This window comes from Rattus norvegicus, chromosome X (assembly GCF_021556685.1).
Source record: "Rattus norvegicus strain SHRSP/BbbUtx chromosome X, alternate assembly SHRSP_T2T, whole genome shotgun sequence".
Classification (NCBI taxonomy): Eukaryota; Metazoa; Chordata; class Mammalia; order Rodentia; family Muridae; genus Rattus; species Rattus norvegicus.
The window spans coordinates 49,808,174-49,828,858 of NC_141554.1; the positions used below are offsets into that span (position 1 = coordinate 49,808,174).

Here is a 20,685-nt window from a genome sequence, read left to right on the forward strand (position 1 = left end):
CAGCTCCTTCTCCAGCACCATGTCTACCTGCAGACTACTCTGCTCCCTGCCATGAAGACAATGGACTGAAATTCTTTACCTGTAATCTGGCCCCAATTAATAGTTTGCCTTTAATGGAGTTGCCTTGGTCATGGTGTCTCTTCACGGCAATAAAACCTTAAGTAAGATGTTGTGCATTATGACACATTGATGGAAGACAAGATGTGTGCATGAAAAATCAATTTATTTTATCAACAGAAGAATCAGTACCATGATAGGAGGGTGGGAAACAAATCCACGAAGCAGATTTTCTGGCTTCATAGGAAAGATGAAAAGAAAAAATAAGAAAAGGATGAGTTATCTTCATTGTCACGATTCTGATTTCATGGAAAAGGTGATGTGGGAAATATTGCTGACCTTGCTGTCCTTTGTGAAGCTTCAAAAGCAGAAAGCAAGACAAACAAACAAAAGAGTAAGATTGCATGAGGTGATGGTTCTGACATGAACTTTCTGAGATTGTAAATGAAAAACAAAAATTAATTGATGAGGAATATGGTAGAAGGTTTGATTTAAAAAATGACACATATTATTTCCATAACTCAGTACAGGCCTTTAGATTGACATTTTTCTGTATAAATGTTACCTACCACAAAAGCTATGTGCAAGGTAGTGACTAAAGAGACTTCTACAAATTTCATTTACATTTAGAGTATTCCCAAATACAAGATACACTCTTGAGTATCACAAATATCACTTATTTTTAAAAGTCAAGAGTTTCCCAAAATTCTTCCCTATAACCTTTAAGATAAAAGAAATCTCCACTTTGCAGTAGGAGAGTCACTTTCCCCCAAGTTATAAAGATTAACAGCAACATAAATCATAGGTTTGCCCCCTTTGATTATATATGTAGTTAGAATTATGAATAGAATTGTGTATTAAATGCATAACTAATAGACTAATGAATGAATTTCTAGCAGATTAAAATATTAGCAGGTTCAGCTGCCCTGCTTGTACTCACCCATATGGTGTCTTTATTGGTTACAAGTGTCTGTGACAGACAAGTGAAGAAGGAAATAACCACAAACAAACAAACAAAAAAAACATTGTTAGAGCTCCTTAATATTTCCAGTGACTTTAAATAATTAAAAATCTCATTTAAAAGTCTGAAATGATGATTATTCTGGATATTTTCAAGTGCAAGTATTTTCTGTGTGAAGAACGATGATGTTACCTGTGGGCACCAAGTGCTGGGTATTCTCATTTGGAATATTATATTCCTCAGCCAGCTTCCTAAGCTCCTGCTTCTGTGCTTTGTTCAGGTCCTCTCTTTTCCCTACATCACACGGAACAGAAAGGAAGAAAAAGTGTAGCTTAAGATACTGGGTGGCTCAGAACAGATGCGGTTACAATGGGTTGTGTGATATTGACCCATGAAAACCTCCTACCTTCTGGACCCTCCCTCATTCCAATGAGCCTCATTCTGATCAACCTAAGATTTCTAAAGTGAACATAAAACATTTAATGGAGCAGAAATTTTGGGAATTATGACAGTCCACATTCTAATGAATATCATTATTTGTGTTGTTATTGTTTTATTATTATTTTTGTTACTGTTGTTATTATCATCACTATCACTACTTCTACTACTACAATTATATATTTATTCATGTTTTCCACATCAGCATAATATTTATTTCCTAAAAGGTCTGAATAAAATTCTGGTGGTTAAAAAATGTGAGCTAATCATCATTCTGTTCAGAATGTCTATTCCTGTGCCAATGAGTTCAAGGCTATCCCCTACTTTCTCTTTTATCAGATTCACAGTATCTGGTCTTATGTTCAGGTCCTTGACAGACTTAAAGTTCAGTTCTGTGCCGAGGGATAGTTATGGCTCTATGTGTATTCTTCTATATGCAGTCATCTAGTTTGATCAGCACCATTTGTTGAAGATCCTGTATTTATTTCCACTCTGTAATTTTGGCTTCTTCATCAAAAATCAGGTGTCCATAAGTGTGTAGACTTATATCTATGTCTGCAATTCAATTCCATTGATCAATGTGTCTATTTTATGCAAATTCCATGCTGCTTTTATCTCTATAGCTCTGTAGTACAATTAGAGATTGCAGATGGTTGGAGAATTTTATTCCAGAAACATTACTACTCTGGATAAAATATAGACCCTTAATCCAAGTGTAAAAATTTAGTTGGTAGAAGGAAGGAGCCAGGCTTGAACGCGACTTCTGTGCAGTAGACAACGTGATGATTCAGCAAAATATTTGACAAAATACGTCAGAGATAGAATTTTCCCAACTCTCATGAGACAGACCAGAAGGAGAATCAGAATGGCTAAGTTAAAAAACTCAGGTGACAGAAGATGCTGGCCAGGATGTGGAGAAAGAGGAACACTCCTCCATTGTTGGTAGAATTGCAAGCTGGTACAATAACTCTGGAAATCAGTCTGACAGTTCCTCAGAAAATTGGACATAGTACTACCTGAGGACCCAGCTATACTGGGCATATACCCAAAAGATGCTCCAACATAGAACAAGGATACATGCTCCACTATTTTCATAGCAGCCTTATTTATATTAGCCAGAAGCTGGAAAGAACCCAGATGCCCTTCAACAGAGGAACAGATACAGAAAATGTGGTATATTTACACAATGGAGTATTACTCAGCTAATAAAAACAATGATTTCATGAAATTCTTAGGCAAATGGATAGAACTAGAAAATATCCTGAGTTAGGTAACCCAATCACAAAAGAACACACATGATATGTACTCACTGATAGATGGATATTAGCCCAAAAATTCAGAATACCCAAGATTCAATCCACAGACCACATGAAGCTCAAGAATAAGGAAAATCAATTAGAGACCACATGAAGCTCAAGAAGAAGGACAACCAAAGTATGGATACTTCAGTCCTTCTTAGAAATGCAACAAAATACTCACAGGAGGAAATACAGAGATAAAGTGTGGAGAAGAGTGTGAAGGAAAGGCCATCCAGAGATTGCTCCACCTGGTGATCCAGTCACTAAATGCAGACACTATTGCAGGTGCCAAGTGCATGCTGATGGGAGCCTGATATAGCTGTCTTCTGACAGGATCTACCAGAACAGAGGTGAATGCTCATAACCAACCTTTGGAGTGAGAATGGTGTCCCCAATGGAGGAGTTAGAGAAAGGACTGAAGTAGCTGAAAGGGTTTGCAACTCCATAGGAATAATAACACTATCAACTAACCAGAGCCCTCCAGAGCTCCCAGGGACTAAACCACCAACTAAAGAGTACACATGGAGGGACCCATGGCTCCAGCTGTTTATGTAGCAGAGGATGACTTTGTAGGTCATCAGTGGGAGGAGAGGCCCTTGGTCCTGTGAAGGCTAGATGCCCCAGGGTAGGAAAATGCCAGGGTTGGGAGGTGGGGGGGAATAGGTGGGTGTGGGAGCACTCCCATAGAAGCAAAGAGAGGGGGAATGGGTTAAGGGGTTTCCAGAGGGGAAATAGGGAAAGTGGATAACAGATGAAATGTAAATAAAGAAAATATCCAATAAAATATATAATCTGTTGAATAAATATGGAGAGAGTAAAAAAATGTGAGCTAAATGTGTGTCTATGGTGTGACTGCTCATCTTCTGTGCAGATTCTAGTATACATGTCTTGGAGTTATTGATAATTATTGAAATAAGCAGTAAAATCAGGCTGAAGAGGTTCATGAACCTGAATTCAACACCCAACGCCAGCATCATACCACCTCACCACTTACCCACCCCAACAGCCCACAGCCCACAGCCCACAGGCCCAAGCCCACTATTCTACCCTTACTCCCTCCCTTCCCCTCACAACTTTGTCTAACAAAGCAAATGGTTGGTTTAGGGGTTGGTTGGTTGTTGTTTTATTTTTCGTTTTCCTCAACTTAACACAAGGCAGGGTCATCAGGATTCTGAAGTAAGAAAATGCTGCTACCAGATTGCTCTGTGGGAAACCTTGGAAGGCATTTTCAAGATTTGCACTTGATGTGGAAGGGTACAGCCCACTGTAGGAAACTCATCAATACATTTTCTTTAGTTAGTGATTGATGGTAGAGTGACCAGCCCATAGTGGGTGGTGCCACCTCAGGGAAAATGGTCCTACGTGGTATAAGAAAGCATGCAGAGCAAGCCAGTAAGCAACACCCCTCCATGACCTCTGCATCAGCTCCTACCTCCAGGTTCCTGCCTCGCTTGAGTTCTTTGGTACAGAGACAGCCAGGTCAATCAATGGAATAGAAGTGAATCCCCAGAAATAAGCTCACACACCTATGGATACTTGATCTTTAACAAAGAAGCCAAAAACCATACAGTGGAGAAAAGGAAGCATCTTTAACAAATGGTGCTGGTCTAACTAGTGGTCTGCATGTAGAAGAATGCAAATTGATACTTATTTCTCACCCTGTACAAAGCTTAAATGAAGGCAGATTAAGATCCTCCAAATAAAAAACGATGTACGGAATCTAGTAGAAGAGAAATTGGGAAATATCTTCGAACTCATTGGCACAGGTGAAAATTTCCTAAACAGAACACCAATGGCTCAGGCTCTAAGACCAACAATTGACAAATGGGACCTCATGAAACTGAAAAGCTTCTGAAAGGCAAAGGACACTGTCAATAAGACAAAACAGCAACCTACAGATTGGGAAAGGATGTTCCACTAACCCTACATCCAATAGAGGGTTAATGTCTAAAATATACAAAGAACGCAAGAAGTTAGACTCCAGAGAACCAAACAAACAACTAAACCAAATAATGGGCTAAACAGAATTCTTAACCGCGGAGTCTTGAATGGCTGAGAAGTAGTGACTTCTTGTTGAAAACTAACTGTGTTGTAGGAGCTTAAGCCAAATCAACCCTTTCTTCCCCAAGTTTCATTGGGTCACAGTGCTTATCATATCAGTAGAAACTCTATGATAGAGACCACTCTCACCAGCAACTAAAATCACATTTGTCTCCTTTCCACTCTCATCGACATTAACGTTGTGAAAGAAAATAATGTCATCTGTCTTCTTCAAAACATGGAAGTAATTTCTACCAGAGTCTGCAATGAAAAGAGAATCAGCTTAGAAATCAGAAGAATTCTTGCAGCTATTATGATTTTAATTATGATTATATGATTATTATTACTTATGACATAACACACCGATCATATTTTTGTTTGACAAATGTCCTTTACCATGGTATAAAATTGTAAATGAGAGCTATTTAGTGGGAGAGACTCTTAGACTCCATCTTGCTCTAATAAAAATGTATTTTCAAATAAAAAGTAATTTCCATAATTACTTTATATTACCACAGCCTATTTGAAAAGTAAAAACTACCAGGCTAATAGTAAAATTAGCTGTAGCAGGGTGGTGGTGAGTCACACCCTCAAATCCCAGCAACCAGGAGGATCTTTTGAGGCTAGCCTAGTCTCAGAACTAGTTATAGGACAACCAGGGCTACACAGAGAAGCCATGTCACAGAAAATTCAAAAAATAGCAACCACAAACGTGTGTGTGTGTGTGTGTGTGTGTGTGTGTGTGTGTGTGTGTGTTTTGTAAATGTATAATTATCCACAAAATATAATCTTTAAGGAGTCAAACATGCACCTTTTTAGGATCGCCTTCTAAATGTCAGTTACACTTATCTTAAATAATAGGAACTGAAATACATTTATAGGAATGTGGGTAATGTACCATAACTTCAAATGTTCCCATAAACACCTGGAAGTTTAGTTTTGGATTTTGGAATTTCAATCATAACTTATCAGATGAAATGAAATTGTTCTAGGATCTTGGCCTGTAGGTTGCAGCTTGGGCAAACATGGCAAATCTCTCTCTCTCTCTCTCTCTCTCTCTCTCTCTCTCTCTCTCTCTCTCTCTCTCCTGGGTTATCGATCCCATTAACTAATCACATACTCACAGTCAGTAGTGTACCGCCCATCTTCATGTTTTTGTCCCACAACAGTGTGTGTCTGACATTCACTGTCCAACCTTCAAAAATACAAAGCAAAAACTTACTTCTGAATTTACTCTTTCAGGTTGCTCATATTTCATTAGTGTGTGGTAGTATTAGCTGCCTTTGGGAAATATTTAATTTGGGTAAATAGACCCATTTCTGAAGACTGAAACAGACACTCTGGAGTTATAATTGACATGGACAGTAAATCCCAGGCTTCCAAGGGAAGATTGTCCTCATATTCTACCCTCCTTTACTGTTTGTGACTAGTTTCAACTGAGTCACCCAACCCTTTAAAACTGTAGAACATATTGCAGTTAGTGTTCCTTAAGTCAAGGACCCAACTCAGAACGACTATGCCCAGATCAACTCCAGTTTTCACACATAACCGAAGTTTCAGTGAAAATTTCATGCTGACATCCATGTCCCCAGTTTCCATGTGCATCAGGTGAATGTCACTTACTTGACATTGAATATGATTTTGAGTTCCTGGCATTCATCACCACATTCCATGTGCTGAAAGTAAGCTCTCAGGGATCCACCTTCTGCTACCTTCTCCACATTATCTGCAACTATGTAAAGGGTGCGCCAGTCCCCATTAACCTAAATGGGACAGACACCATTTCAAAGATTGGTTAGTCCATCTGTTCCTTTTTTCAGCAACAATCATCCTAATTATTACATGTATTTTAAGTCAGCCAACAAATGAACTTGTACCTAGTGAAATGTAGATTCTCCTTGCTAGAGAGTAGGCTGTGAGATTATGTCATCAATCATTCACTCTAGAACATGGGACATTGGGTACAGTTCACACTGTGTCAATCAATAATGATGCAAAGTCCAATCTACAATTTTCTTGTCATAACCTTTCATACCATAAACTGATCTCATTGAAAACATGTAAAGAGTTGGAAGACACTAGGATTGAGTTACAGATAGGATTCAGATATGGTATGGATGTATATTTTATAACATATGTTAAATATGCTTGAAGCAACTTCAGAGTGTATAGACACCCTACACACCCTTTTCTCCCCAAATGCACATACCTCTGAGGGACTGATATCAAGATTTTCATGATGTGCACAGGATACACCTAATGCAAGAACAATCAGCAGATACTTCACCATGTTAGAGCCTGGATTCTCTGCTTCTGATGGAGTTCGGAGACCAAGGACAGGTGGTGGAAAAACCCAGAGCCATCTCCACCTTATATAGTATTGATTATTGGCCTGAGATTGGCATGTATTGTCCATGGTGAAATTCCAGCATATCCTGGTAGGTGACAACAACTGTGGATGACAATTCTGTCTTTCTGATACTTTCCTAGTGAGATTAACTTGAGTTAAGCCATGAAATTGACCTTTCTGGCCACTGTGGATGTGGGCTGGCTGTCAGAAAATACAAATATTCATGTCCCTAAAGACCAAGTTTCTCATTTGGAACAAGATAAAAAAAATGAAGTTATCTGACTCTGGTTATTTTAACAATGATAAATTGCTCATCACTCAGACCCTTTGATTATTGATTACTATCTGAATCTTAATTATTTTTGTACAATTAAAAATCAATGGGCACATTTCTGGAACATTCTAGAGCTATGGAATGTTCTCCAACATTCTGGAGCATTCTTGCAAAAGCCTTTGTGAAGAAGTGTACCGTTTTATTTCCTGGGAAGGAATTTGAAATTTTGATTCATGATTTAAACTGTTTTATAATTTGGTATTCTCATTGAAAATGTGAAATTTTCTAATGGTGTGAATTCCCATTGTTCTATGGGCTCAGTATTGATATCAAGTCCTGATCATTTCTTATGCAAACATTAGCTTACATTTTCAATAATAAATATGCACACATTTGTATCTGTTTTCTATCAGTGTATTTTTGAAAGTTAACAACATTTTGTTATATAAAATGCTAATGAAAATATTGTTCTAGAATTTCTATCAGTCTATTTTATTTGATAACCCTGTCCATAAATCATTCATGCAATGAACAGTCATCTGTTAATTTTCTCATGATTGTGTCTAACTAATTCTCAACATTTTCACCATTCAGAACTTAGACCAGCAGAAGGATTTGCAAATGTTCATCTAAGAGCATGTTTCAAAACTAGTTTTTAGGCTGGTGAGATACTTCCATTGTAAAGAGCCCTTACTGCTCTTCCAGAGGCCCTGAGTTCAAATCCCAGATACAACATAATGGTTCACAACCACCTGAAATGGGATCTGATGCCATCTTCTGGGTTTTCGGAAGACCGCTACAGTGTGCTTATAAACATAAAATAAATAAATAAACTTTTAAAAAAACTAGTTTTCAAGGTTCCAAGATTTTAAATAAGAAATATTCACCCAACCCATGTTCAAATAGGTTCTTGATGTATTTTCTTATTTCATTGTCTACTATACATACATGATTCTTATTATACTTTTTGCATATTTTCTTCTTGATCTATTGCCTACTCCTGTGTGTTTGATTATTCAAGAAATAACTCAGTTCCATTGAAACAAGGTTGGGCTTACAGACAAACATATATTCCTCCCTTGGTTTCTTGAGAAATATTTACTTATCGACTAGGAATAAAGATAATGTTGGATAAAACACAAAGATAAATCAGCCCCGAACAGCTATCATTTAATACTGCCCAACATGGAAAATTATGTAAGACTTTATGAGCACACATTGAAGTCCTTCTCATTTCTCCTCCAGATCCAGTAACAACAACACATTTATGCTATTTTCTGAGTCATTCTTCTAGAATATTCCCTTCAATTTTGCACAGACTCAGATTCATTGTTCCACATTTCCAATAGTTTTATCAAAATGCAAGTTTTCCTTCCTTATGTATTAAGGGAAATGACTTTCTTTCCCCTTTACCTGATTCCAGAAAAGATAACACAGTGCAGTCTAACCTGGAGACTTGGAAAGATAAAATGAAATTCTGCCTCATGTCAAAACATCCATTTATTCCTATGGAACTTAAAGATTTTCTCTGACTATTTGAAATTTAATATTGAACTCATATATATATATATATATATATATATGTATATATATATGTATGTGTGTGTATTTCATAGTTGATATGTTTTTATTTATAAATATTTTACATGTGTATACATATTTTATATATTTTCTATCTGTGGGTACATATTTATTTGTATACACATACAAATAGAAATATATTTTATATTCATGTTTATATATTCTATTTTATAGATGCATGACTATGTATACATATATACTTGTTTCCACTTCAAGTAATTTACCAATTAAGTACCTTAACCACATATTTTGTCCACAGCAGAGAAGTTAAAAAAGAAGGGGAAATGTCGGTACTTCAAAGGACAGAGTCTATGTATATAAACTATTGGTACACTGGTTTCTGTTATTGAAGTCATAGCCAAGCTTGGAGCTCTTTGATGTCTGAACTTTGAGCAGAACTTGGCTAAAAGTCTATCTCCTTTTCAATAGGCCATTGACATTCACTTCTAAAAGAAACAACAAATGTTTATTGAAGTTTTTCTCTTCCTTGTTTTTGTCCCCTTTTGTATAGGGCACAGTGTTTGGGTTTATTTTTTACTTGTTTGTTTTGTTTCCTTTGCATCGATGGATTATTGTTTGCATTCAATTTTAAGGCAACTCCATGGGGAAATGAGGCACTAGATATTCTGAGACTTCTTAATGGTGAGGTATGGAGCTTGCTGTTTCTCTGATTTATTGTTGAGAAATCCTGTAATTCTCAGAGTCTGGCTTTCTGTGATGTGTGTCTAATTTATTTATTTATTTATTTATTTATTTATTTATTTACTTATTTATTTACTTATTTATTTACTTATTTACTTATATATTTATTTTCACACTCCAGATTTTATTCCCCCCCCCCGGTCTACCATCAAACTGTTCCACATCCCATACCTCTTCTCCTTCTCCCATCTCCATGAGGAGACAATTACCATAGATCGGGAATCCAAGGTATTCCATGTCAAAACCGAATATAAACAATATCTTTCCAGAAATCCAGCCCTGCGAAGGATACTCGATTGGAAACCCCAACACAAGGAGGGAAACTATACCCAAGAAAAAGCAAGAAAGTAATCTTCTTACAACAAACCCAAAAGAAGAGATCCACACAAACATAATTCCACCTCTAACAACAAAAGTAACAGGAAACAAGAATGACTATTCCTTAATATCTCTTGACATCAATGGACTCAGTTCCCCAATAAAAAGACATTGACTAACAGACTGGGTAAGTAAGTACGACCCATTTTGCTGCATACAGGAATTGCTTCTCAGTGACAAAGACAGACTTTACCTCAGAGTAAAAGGGTGGAAAATAATTTCCAAGCAAATGGTCCCAAGAACAATCATTCTAATAATGAATAAAATTGACTTTCAACCAAAAGTTACCAAAAAATTGAGGAAGGACACTTTATACCCATCTAAGGAAAAAACACACCAAGATGAACTCTCAATCCTAACTATCTATGCCACAAATGCAAGTGCACCCACATTCATAAAAGAAACTTTACTAAACCGCAGATCACACATGGAACCTCACACAATAATAATTGGAGACTGCAACACCCTATTTTCACCGATGGACAGATCATGGAAACAGAAACTAAACAGGGACACAGTGAAACTAACAGAAGTTATGAAGCAAACAGATTTAACAGACATCTATAGAACACTTCATTCTAAGACAACATAATATACCCTCTTCTAGGTACCTCATGGTTCCTTCTCCAAAACTGACCATATAACCAGTCACAAAGCAAGCCTCAACAGATACAAGCAGATTGAAATAATCCCATGCATCCTATTAGCTTACCACAGGCTAAGGCTGGTCTTCAATAAGAAAAATGAAACGAAACAAAACAAAAACAAACAAACAAATAAAAAAACTGACAGAAATCCTATGTATACATGGAAGCTGAACAACTATCTACTTAATGTTAACTTGGTCAGGGAAGAAATAAAGAAAGAAATTAAAGACTTTAGAATTTAATGAAAATGGAGGCAAACATCCTCAAAATTAAGAGACACAATGAAAGCAGTGCTAAAAGCAAAACTCATAGCTCTGAGTGCTCCCCAAAAGAAACTGAAGAGAGCATACACTAGTGGCTTGACAGCACACAGAAATGCTCTAGAACAAAGAGAAGCAAATACACACAAGAGTAGATGGCAGGAAATAATCAAACCCAAGGCTGAAACCAACAAAGTAGAAACAAAGAGAACTATACAAAGAATCAACAAAACCAGGAACTGCCTCTTCAAGAAAACCAACTAGATAGATAAACCCTTAACCAGAATAACCAGAGGGCCCAGAGAGTGTATCCAAATTAACAAAATTTGAAATGGAAAGGGAGACAGGACAACAGAAACTCAGAAAAACATCATCACATCCTATTACAAAATCCTATGATCATCAAAACTTGAAAGTTTGGATGAAATGGACAATTTTCTAGTCAGATACCTGGTACCAAAGTAAAACCAGGATCAGATAAACCCTTTAAACAGTCCCATTACCCCTAAGATAACAGAAGCAGTCATTAATAGACCCCTAACCATAAATAGCTTAGGACCAGATGGTTTTAATGCAGAATTCTATCAGACCTTCAAAGAAGACCTAATATCAATACTCTTCAAACTATTCCACAAAATAGAAACAGAAGGAACGCTACCTAATTTTTTCTATGAAGTCACAGTTACGCTGATATCTGACAAAGACCCAACAAAAAAAGAGAACTTCAGACCAATTTCTCTTATGAATATTGATGCAAAAATACTCAAAGTTCTTCCAAATTGAATTTAAGAACACACAAAAATGATCATTCACCACGATCAAGTGGGACTTATCCCTGGGATGCACCGAGGCTCAATATATGGAAATCCATCAATGTATTCCACCATATAAACAAACTCAAAGAAAAAAAATCACATGATCATTTCATTGATTGAGGAAAAATTATTTGACAAGATACAATACTCCTTCATGTTATAAGTATTGGAAATATCAGGAATTCAACGCCCATACCCAAACACAGTAAAAGCCATATACAGCAATCCCATAGTCAACATTAAACTAAATGGAGAGAAACTTGAGGCAATCCCACTAAAATCAGGAAGGAAACTTGAAGCAATCCTACTAAAATCAGGAACTAGACAGGCTGTCTACTCTCTTTCTACTTATTCAATATAGTACTCAAAGTCCTGGCCAGAACAATCAGACAAGAAAAAAAAAGATCAAAGGGATATAAATTGGAAAGGAAGGAGTCAAATATTACTATTTGCAGATGATATGATAATATACTTACATGAGCCCAAAATTCCACCAGAGATCACCTACAGCTGATAAATAATTTCAGTAAAGTGGCTGTATATAAAATTATCTTGAATTAGTAGCCTTCATTTATACAAATGATAAATGGGATGAGAAAAAAAATAGGGAAAGGATACCCTTCTTAATAGTCACAAACTATATAAAATATCATGCTGTGACTCTCACCAAGCAAGTGAAAGATCTGCATGACAAGAACTTCAAGTCCCTGAAGACAGAAATCAAAGAGATCTCATAAGATGGAAAGATTTCCCATGCTCATGGATTGGCAGGATTAATATAGAAAAAATGGCCATCTTGCCAAAAGCAATCTGTAGATTCAATGCAATCTTCATTAAAATTCCAATTCAATTATTCATAGCGTTAGAAAGAGCAATTCTCAAATTCATTTGGAATAAGAAAGAAATCCAGGATACGGAAAACTATTCTCAACAACAAAAGAACTTCTGAGGGAATCATCATCCCTGACCTCAAGCAGTATTATAGAGCAACAGTGATAAAAACTGTATGGTATTAGTACACAGATAGGCAGGTAGCTACTCAATGGTAATTCTCTATGGTTTTAAATGGATCCTATGATGCATATGATATCAAGAATTGTTGCTTTACAATCTTTCCTTAAGCGAGGTTGAATTTTCTTTGAATTTTTAGTTTTTCATAGACTGAAATAAACCTACATCCTCCCCAGTTTTGAGTATGATGTACTAATGAAATAAAACAACTTGTGGAAATTGAATAAAGCCATAGTTCCTCTAGTATCTGAGATACACTGTGGCACTGTTTACCATTTCTTTAAAAGCAACAGATAAAGGATAGGGACTGCACTCTGAAGGTTTTCAAAGCAGTTCCTTCCTGGTTGTGTATATGGATGCAGAGCTGTTGCAAAGTCTTTATTTGGAAATGTAAAACTAAGATACCAGTGTCCTATCAGTTTAAGGGTACATTGTAGAACTGAACTTTTTAGTTACTGTGCATAATTTTTTCATGATGTCATTTGTAATATGTTCATGAGAATCCTTGGGATTAAAGTTTTGGTTACAAATTGTTAAAAAGAAAAAGAATTGAAGACCCAGAAATCAACTTACACACCTATGGTAACTTCAACATTGTCAAAGAAGCTAAAATCATCTAGTGGAAAAAAGACAGCATTTCCCAAAAATGGTGATGGTTCAACTGGAGGTCAGCATGTAGAAGAATGGAAATCAATCCATTCTTATCTCCTTGGGCAAAGCTCAAGTCCAAGTGGGTCAAGGACCTCCACAGAAAAGTAGATACACTGAAACTAATAGAATAGAAAGTGGAGAAGAGCCTCAAACACATGGGCACAGAGGAAAATTTCCTGAACAGAACACCATTGGCTTACACTCTAAGATCAAGAATGGACAAATAGGACCTCATAAAATTGCAAACCTTCTGTAAGGCAAAGGACACTGTCAATAGGACAAAGCAGCAACCAATAGATTAGGAGAAGACCTTTTCCAATCCTACATCTGATAGAGGGATAATATCCAATATATACAAAGAACTCAAGAAGTTAGACTCCAGAAAACCAAGTAATCCTAATAAAAAGGTGGTTATATAGCTTAAAAATTCTCAACTGTGGAATATTGAATGGCCCAGAAACACTTAAAGAAATGTTCAAGCTCCCAAACCCCATGGGAGAGAGAGCTCAACGACGAGACAGGTGGGCACTCCTGAGACTGCAGAGCAGAAAAGACCACCAACACTGCCCACCCCTGCCCACATCCCTGGCCCAAGAGGAAACTGTATACGGCCTCTGGGTTCCCTTGGATAAGGGCACTGGAGCAGCAAGTCCACCGCGTCTGAGACACCGCCGGAACCTGAAGGGACCGACCAGATAAACAGTTCTCTGCACCCAAATCCCATGGGAGGGAGAGCTAAACCTTCAGAGAGGCAGACACACCTGGGAAACCAGAAGAGACTGCACTCTGCACACATCTCTGACTCCAGAGGAAAACACCAAACGCCATCTGGGACTCTGGTGCTTGGGGGCTCCCGGAGAGGGCGGCGCCAGTCCTCCTAGTTGCTGCCCCCCCCCCCACGGAGAGCTCATAAGCAACACCACACGAGCAAACTTGAGCCTAGGGACCACAGGCAAGACCAACTTTTCTGCTCCAAGCGACCTGTCTGGTGAACTCAGGGCATAGGGCAGCAGGAACAGCTGAAGACCTGTAGATAGAAAAAACTACACGCCCGAAACCAGAACACTCTGTTCCCATAACTTGCTGAAAGAAAACAGGAAAACAGGTCTACAGCACTCCTGACACACAGGCTTATAGGACAGTCTAGCCACTGTCAGAAATAGCAGAACAAAGTAACACTAGAGATAATCTGATGGTGAGAGGCAAGCGCAGGAACCCAAGCAACAGAAACCAAGATTACATGGCATCATCAGAGCCCAATTCTCCCACCAAAGCAAAAATGGAATATCCAAACACACCAGAAAAGCAAGATCTAGTTTCAAAATCATATTTGATCATGATGCTGGAGGACTTCAAGGAAGACATGAAGAACTCCCTTAGAGAAATGCAGGAAAACATAAACAAGTAGAAGCCTACAGAGAGGAATCACAAAAATTCCTGAAAGAATTCCAGGAAAGCACAATCAGTTGATGGAATTAAACATGGAAATAGAAGCAATCAAGAAAGAACACATGGAAACAACCTGGATATAGAAAACCAAAGGAAGACACAAGGAGCTGTAGATACAAGCATCACCAACAGAATACAAGAGATAGAAGAGAGAATCTCAGGAGCAGAAGATTCCATAGAAAACATTGACTCAACTGTCAAAGATAATGTAAAGCGGAAAAAGCTACTGGTCCAAAACATACAGGAAATCCAGGACTGAATGAGAAGATGAAACCTAAGGAAAATAGATATAGAAGAGAGTGAAGACTCCCAGCTCAATGGACCAGTAAATATCTTCAACAAAATCATAGAAGAAAACTTCCCTAACCTAAAGAAAGAGATACCCATAAGCATACATGAAGCCTACAGAACTCCAAATAGATTGGACCAGAAAAGGAACACCTCCAGTCACATAATAGTCAAAACACCAAATGCACAAAATAAAGAACGAATATTAAAAGCAGTAAGGGAGAAAGGTCAAGTAACATATAAAGGAAGACCTATCAGAATCTCACCAGACTTTTCGCCAGAGACTATGAAAGCCAGAAGATCCTGGACAGATGTCATACAGACCCTAAGAGAACACAAATGCCAGCCCAGGTTACTGTATCCTGCAAAACTCTCAATTAACATAGATGGAGAAACCAAGATATTCCATGACAAAACCAAATTTACACAATAGCTTTCTACAAATCAAGCACTACAAAGGATAATAAATGGTAAAGCCCAACATAAGGAGGCAAGATACACACTAGAAAAAGCAAGAAAATAATCGTCTTGGCAACAAAACAAAGAGAAGAAAAGCACAAAAACATAACCTCACATCCAAATATAAATATAACAGGAAGCAATAATCACTATTCCTTAATATCTCTCAACATAAATTATCTCAACTCCCCCCAATAAAAAGACATAGATTAACAAACTGGATACACAATGAGGACCCTGCATTCTGCTGCCCACAGGAAACACACCTCAGAGACAAAGACAGACACTACCTCAGAGTGAAAGGCTGAAAAACAACTTTCAAAGCAAATGGTCTGAAGAAGCAAGCTGGAATAGCCATTCTAATATCAAATAAATTCAATTTAAACTAAAAGTCATCAAAAAAGATAAGGAAGGACACTTCATATTCATCAAAGGAAAAATCCACCAAGATGAACTCTCAATCCTAAATATCTATGCCCCAAATACAAGGGCACCTACATACATAAAAGAAACCTTACTAAAGCTCAAAACACACATTGCACCTCACACAATAATAGTGGGAGATTTCAACACCCCACTCTCATCAATGGACAGATCATGGAAACAGAAATTAAACAGTGATGTTGACAGACTAAGAGAAGTCATGAGCCAAATGGACTTAACGGATATTCATAGAACATTCTATCCTAAAGCAAAAGGATATACCTTCTTCTCAGCTCCTCATGGTACTTTCTCCAAAATTGACCATATAATTGGTCAAAAAACGGGCCTCAACAGGTACAGAAAGATAGAAATAATCCCATGCGTGCTATCAGACCACCACGGCCTAAAGCTGGTCTTCAAAAACAATAAGGGATCCCTTATGAATATCGACGCAAAAATACTCAATAAAATTCTGGCAAACCGAATTCAAGAGCACATCAAAACAATCATCCACCATGATCAAGTAGGCTTCATCCCAAGCATGCAGGGATGGTTTAATATACGGAAAACCATCAACGTGATCCATTATATAAACAAACTGAAAGAACAGAACCACATGATCATTTCATTAGATTCTGAGAAAGCATTTGACAAAATTCAACACCCCTTCATGATAAAAGTCCTGGAAAGAATAGGAATTCAAGGCCCATACCTAAACATAGTAAAAGCCATATACAGCAAACCAGTTGCTAACATTAAACTAAATGGAGAGAAACTTGAAGCAATCCCACTAAAATCAGGGACTAGACAAGGCTGCCCACTCTCTCCCTACTTATTCAATATAGTTCTTGAAGTTCTAGCCAGAGCAATCAGACAACAAAAGGAGATCAAAGGGATACAGATCGGAAAAGAAGAGGTCAAAATATCACTATTTGCAGATGACATGATAGTATATTTAAGTGATCCCAAAAGTTCCACCAGAGAACTACTAAAGCTGATAAACAACTTCAGCAAAGTGGCTGGGTATAAAATTAACTCAAATAAATCAGTTGCCTTCCTCTATACAAAAGAGAAACAAGCCGAGAAAGAAATTAGGGAAACGACACCCTTCATAATAGACCCAAATAATATAAAGTACCTCGGTGTGACTTTAACCAAGCAAGTAAAAGATCTGTACAATAAGAACTTCAAGACACTGAGGAAAGAAATTGAAGAAGACCTCAGAAGATGGAAAGATCTCCCATGCTCATGGATTGGTAGGATTAATATAGTAAAAATGGCCATTTTACCAAAAGCAATCTACAGATTCAATGCAATCCCCATCAAAATACCAATCCAATTCTTCAAAGAGTTAGACAGAACAATTTGCAAATTCATCTGGAATAACAAAAAACCCAGGATAGCTAAAACTATCTTCAACAATAAAAGGACTTCAAGGGGAATCACTATCCCTGAACTCAAGCAGTATTACAGAGCAATAGTGATAAAAACTGCATGGTATTGGTACAGAGACAGACAGATAGACCAATGGAATAGAATTGAAGACCCAGAAATGAACCCACGCACCTATGGTCACTTGATTTTTGACAAAGGAGCCAAAACCATCCAATGGAAAAAAGATAGCATTTTCAGCAAATGGTGCTGGTTCAACTGGAGGTCAACATGTAGAAGAATGCAGATCAATCCATGCTTATCACCCTGTACAAAGCTTAAGTCCAAGTGGATCAAGGCCCTCCACATCAAACCAGACACACTCAAACTAATAGAAGAAAAACTAGGGAAGCATCTGGAACACATGGGCACTGGAAAAAATTTCCTGAACAAAACACCAATGGCTTATGCTCTAAGATCAAGAATCGACAAATGGGATCTCATAAAACTGCAAAGCTTCTGTAAGGCAAAGGACACTGTGGTTAGGACAAAACGGCAACCAACAGATTGGGAAAAGATCTTTACCAATCCTACAACAGATAGAGGCCTTATATCCAAAATATACAAAGAACTCAAGAAGTTAGACCACAGGGAAACAAATAACCCTATTAAAAAATGGGGTTCAGAGCTAAACAAAGAATTCACAGCTGAGGAATGCCGAATAGCTGAGAAACACCTAAAGAAATGTTCAACATCTTTAGTCATAAGGGAAATGCAAATCAAAACAACCCTGAGATTTCACCTCACACCAGTGCGATTGGCTAAGATCAAAAACTCAGGTGACAGCAGATGTTGGCGAGGATGTGGAGAAAGAGGAACACTCCTCCATTGTTGGTGGGATTGCAGACTGGTAAAACCATTCTGGAAATCAGTCTGGAGGTTCCTCAGAAAATTGGACATTGAACTGCCTGAGGATCCAGCTATACCTCTCTTGGGCATATATCCAAAAGATGCCTCAACATATAAAAGAGACACGTGCTCCACTATGTTCATCGCAGCCTTATTTATAATAGCCAGAAAATGGAAAGAACTCAGATGCCCTTCAACAGAGGAATGGATACAGAAAATGTGGTACATCTACACAATGGAATATTACTCAGCTATCAAAAACAACAAGTTTATGAAATTCGTAGGCAAATGGTTGGAACTGGAAAATACCATCCTGAGTGAGCTAACCCAATCACAGAAAGACATACATGGTATGCACTCATTGATAAGCGGCTATTAGCCCAAATGCTTGAATTACCCTAGATCCCTAGAACAAACGAAACTCAAGACGGATGATCAAAATGTGAATGCTTCACTCCTTCTTTAAATGAGGAAAAAGAATACCCTTGGCAGGGAAGGGAGAGGCAAAGATTAAAACAGAGACTGAAGGAATACCCATTCAGAGCTGTTGGGAGCAGCCTTGAGATGGTGAAAGCAGCCTTCAAGTTAAAAAGCAATTGTGTTCTAGCCTTATGCTGGAATAATAAGCAATATTCTTCAGGTTAAAAAGCAATTATATTTTAGCCTTATGATAGAACAAAAAACAATAGCCTTAGGTTAGATCAAAGCAGCACCTGCAGCTCTACATAAATTCAATAGATAGCATAAATCTAGGTGTCAGATCACTGAGTACTGGTCTTCAGGCACTGACGGTCAGGTCACTAAGCAACCCACCCTGCTGTTCCCCTGCTTGGCTGATTTACCTGGCCAATATCCTGGTTATCAAGCCAGGCCCATTCTTTGTGGTCACCCAACCCCTCCCCACATTTTGCTTCTACCAGTATATCTTCAGCCTGAGAAAAATTAAAAATTGTCAGCTTGATCAGACTTCTTGACTTGCTGTCCGTTCTTTGCGTCTCTTGTCCCCCATTCTCTCCTAGGTGTACCCCAGACCCTGGTCGACTGCCCTGCGGGTTGGGGCAACTGGCGCCCGAACAGGGACCCCCTGGGGGTCACAGAGGAGAGAAAGCCGCTCATCAGTAAGGACAGGCCTGTCCGCCCTTTTCTGAAGCACCAGAGAGTGACTTTGGATGCTAGGACGCCACGGAACACCTGCAGTGAGACAGTCCGGGAGGAGTTCATAGCGCGGTGCAGATCTTAAGGTTAGTAAGTGATGGGACAAGCATTTTCAAAGCAGTCACTATTTGTGACAGGACTAAAGCAGTCACTCAAGACGCGAGGAATTAGGGTTAAAAAGAAGGATTTAATAAAATTTTTAGATTTGGTAGAAGATATATGTCCCTGGTTTCCCCGGGAAGGGACAATTGATCAAAAAAGGTGGCTCAGAGTTGGAGATTGTTTTAAAGATTATTATGAGGTTCTTGGTCCTACGAAAATTCCAATCACTGCCTTCAGTTATTGGTCTCTTATTAATGATATCCTTAGAACCACCTCTGAATGGCCAGATCTTCAGCATTTAGTCAAGGAAGGAGAGCGTTCACTGAAGGAAAGCTCGCTGAGGGAGCTTACTCCCCTCCCCTTACCTGTTGACCCCATACTGGGAGAGGAGTCGGCCTCTGGAGTTAAGTCGTCGCCTTCCCCCCCCATTGGTCATTATTGATATGGAGAGTGCCTTTGATTCTATCCCTGCTAGACCTTTCTCCGCTGAAAAGATTATGTCCAATGCTCCACCCAATACACCAGAATGCCAACCTCATAGACAACTTTATCCTTCTCTTCAAGATTTAGGCAAAGGTGGTGTTTCTTCTCCTGAGCAGGAGGTTAAAATAGAGGCAGGAGCTGCTCGTTTTGAGTCAAAAACAGCCACTATAGCACTGGCCACAGATGGTATCAGAGCTGGTACTCGCTCTCCCTTATCTTTTCCCCCTCCGCCTTATGGCCTCCTAGATGCAGTCCTTGATTCACCCCCTGTCTCAGATGCTTGTCGCCAGCTGACCAACGATGTGACATCCTTGAGACACATGGTAGAGACTAGAAAAGAGCAGGTACAATTGCTTATAGCTCTTCGCGATTTAGAGACAAAATTGACAGAGCTGACACCCTTACAGAGTCCCCAGCTTAAGGCTACAGGCCAGGGTAAAACTCCAAACAAGAAACATAAAGTTTTAGCCTTTCCCCTCTCCCTGAGGAGCGGGGCAAAAGTCCCTAGAGACCCCTCCACCCCAGGAACCCTGGAGGAGGAGGAGGATCGAGTTACAGATGGTGATTCTGAGGAGGAGACAGA

The 20,685-nt window shown here is 38.5% G+C and overlaps 1 protein-coding gene across 2 annotated transcripts; it reads right to left on the bottom strand.

The window, feature by feature from the left end:
* Positions 1 to 202: 202 nt before the first annotated feature.
* LOC108348181 (odorant-binding protein-like) lies at positions 203 to 20,089 on the bottom strand. Of its 2 annotated transcripts, none has more exon segments than NM_001446980.1 (7): positions 203 to 415; positions 998 to 1,027; positions 1,211 to 1,312; positions 4,945 to 5,055; positions 5,919 to 5,989; positions 6,418 to 6,557; positions 7,004 to 7,142. In NM_001446980.1, coding segments are annotated over 6 exon segments (522 nt in total). In that variant the 5' UTR covers positions 7,085 to 7,142; the 3' UTR covers positions 203 to 415; positions 998 to 1,010.
* Between the last annotated feature and the right edge of the window lie 596 nt (positions 20,090 to 20,685).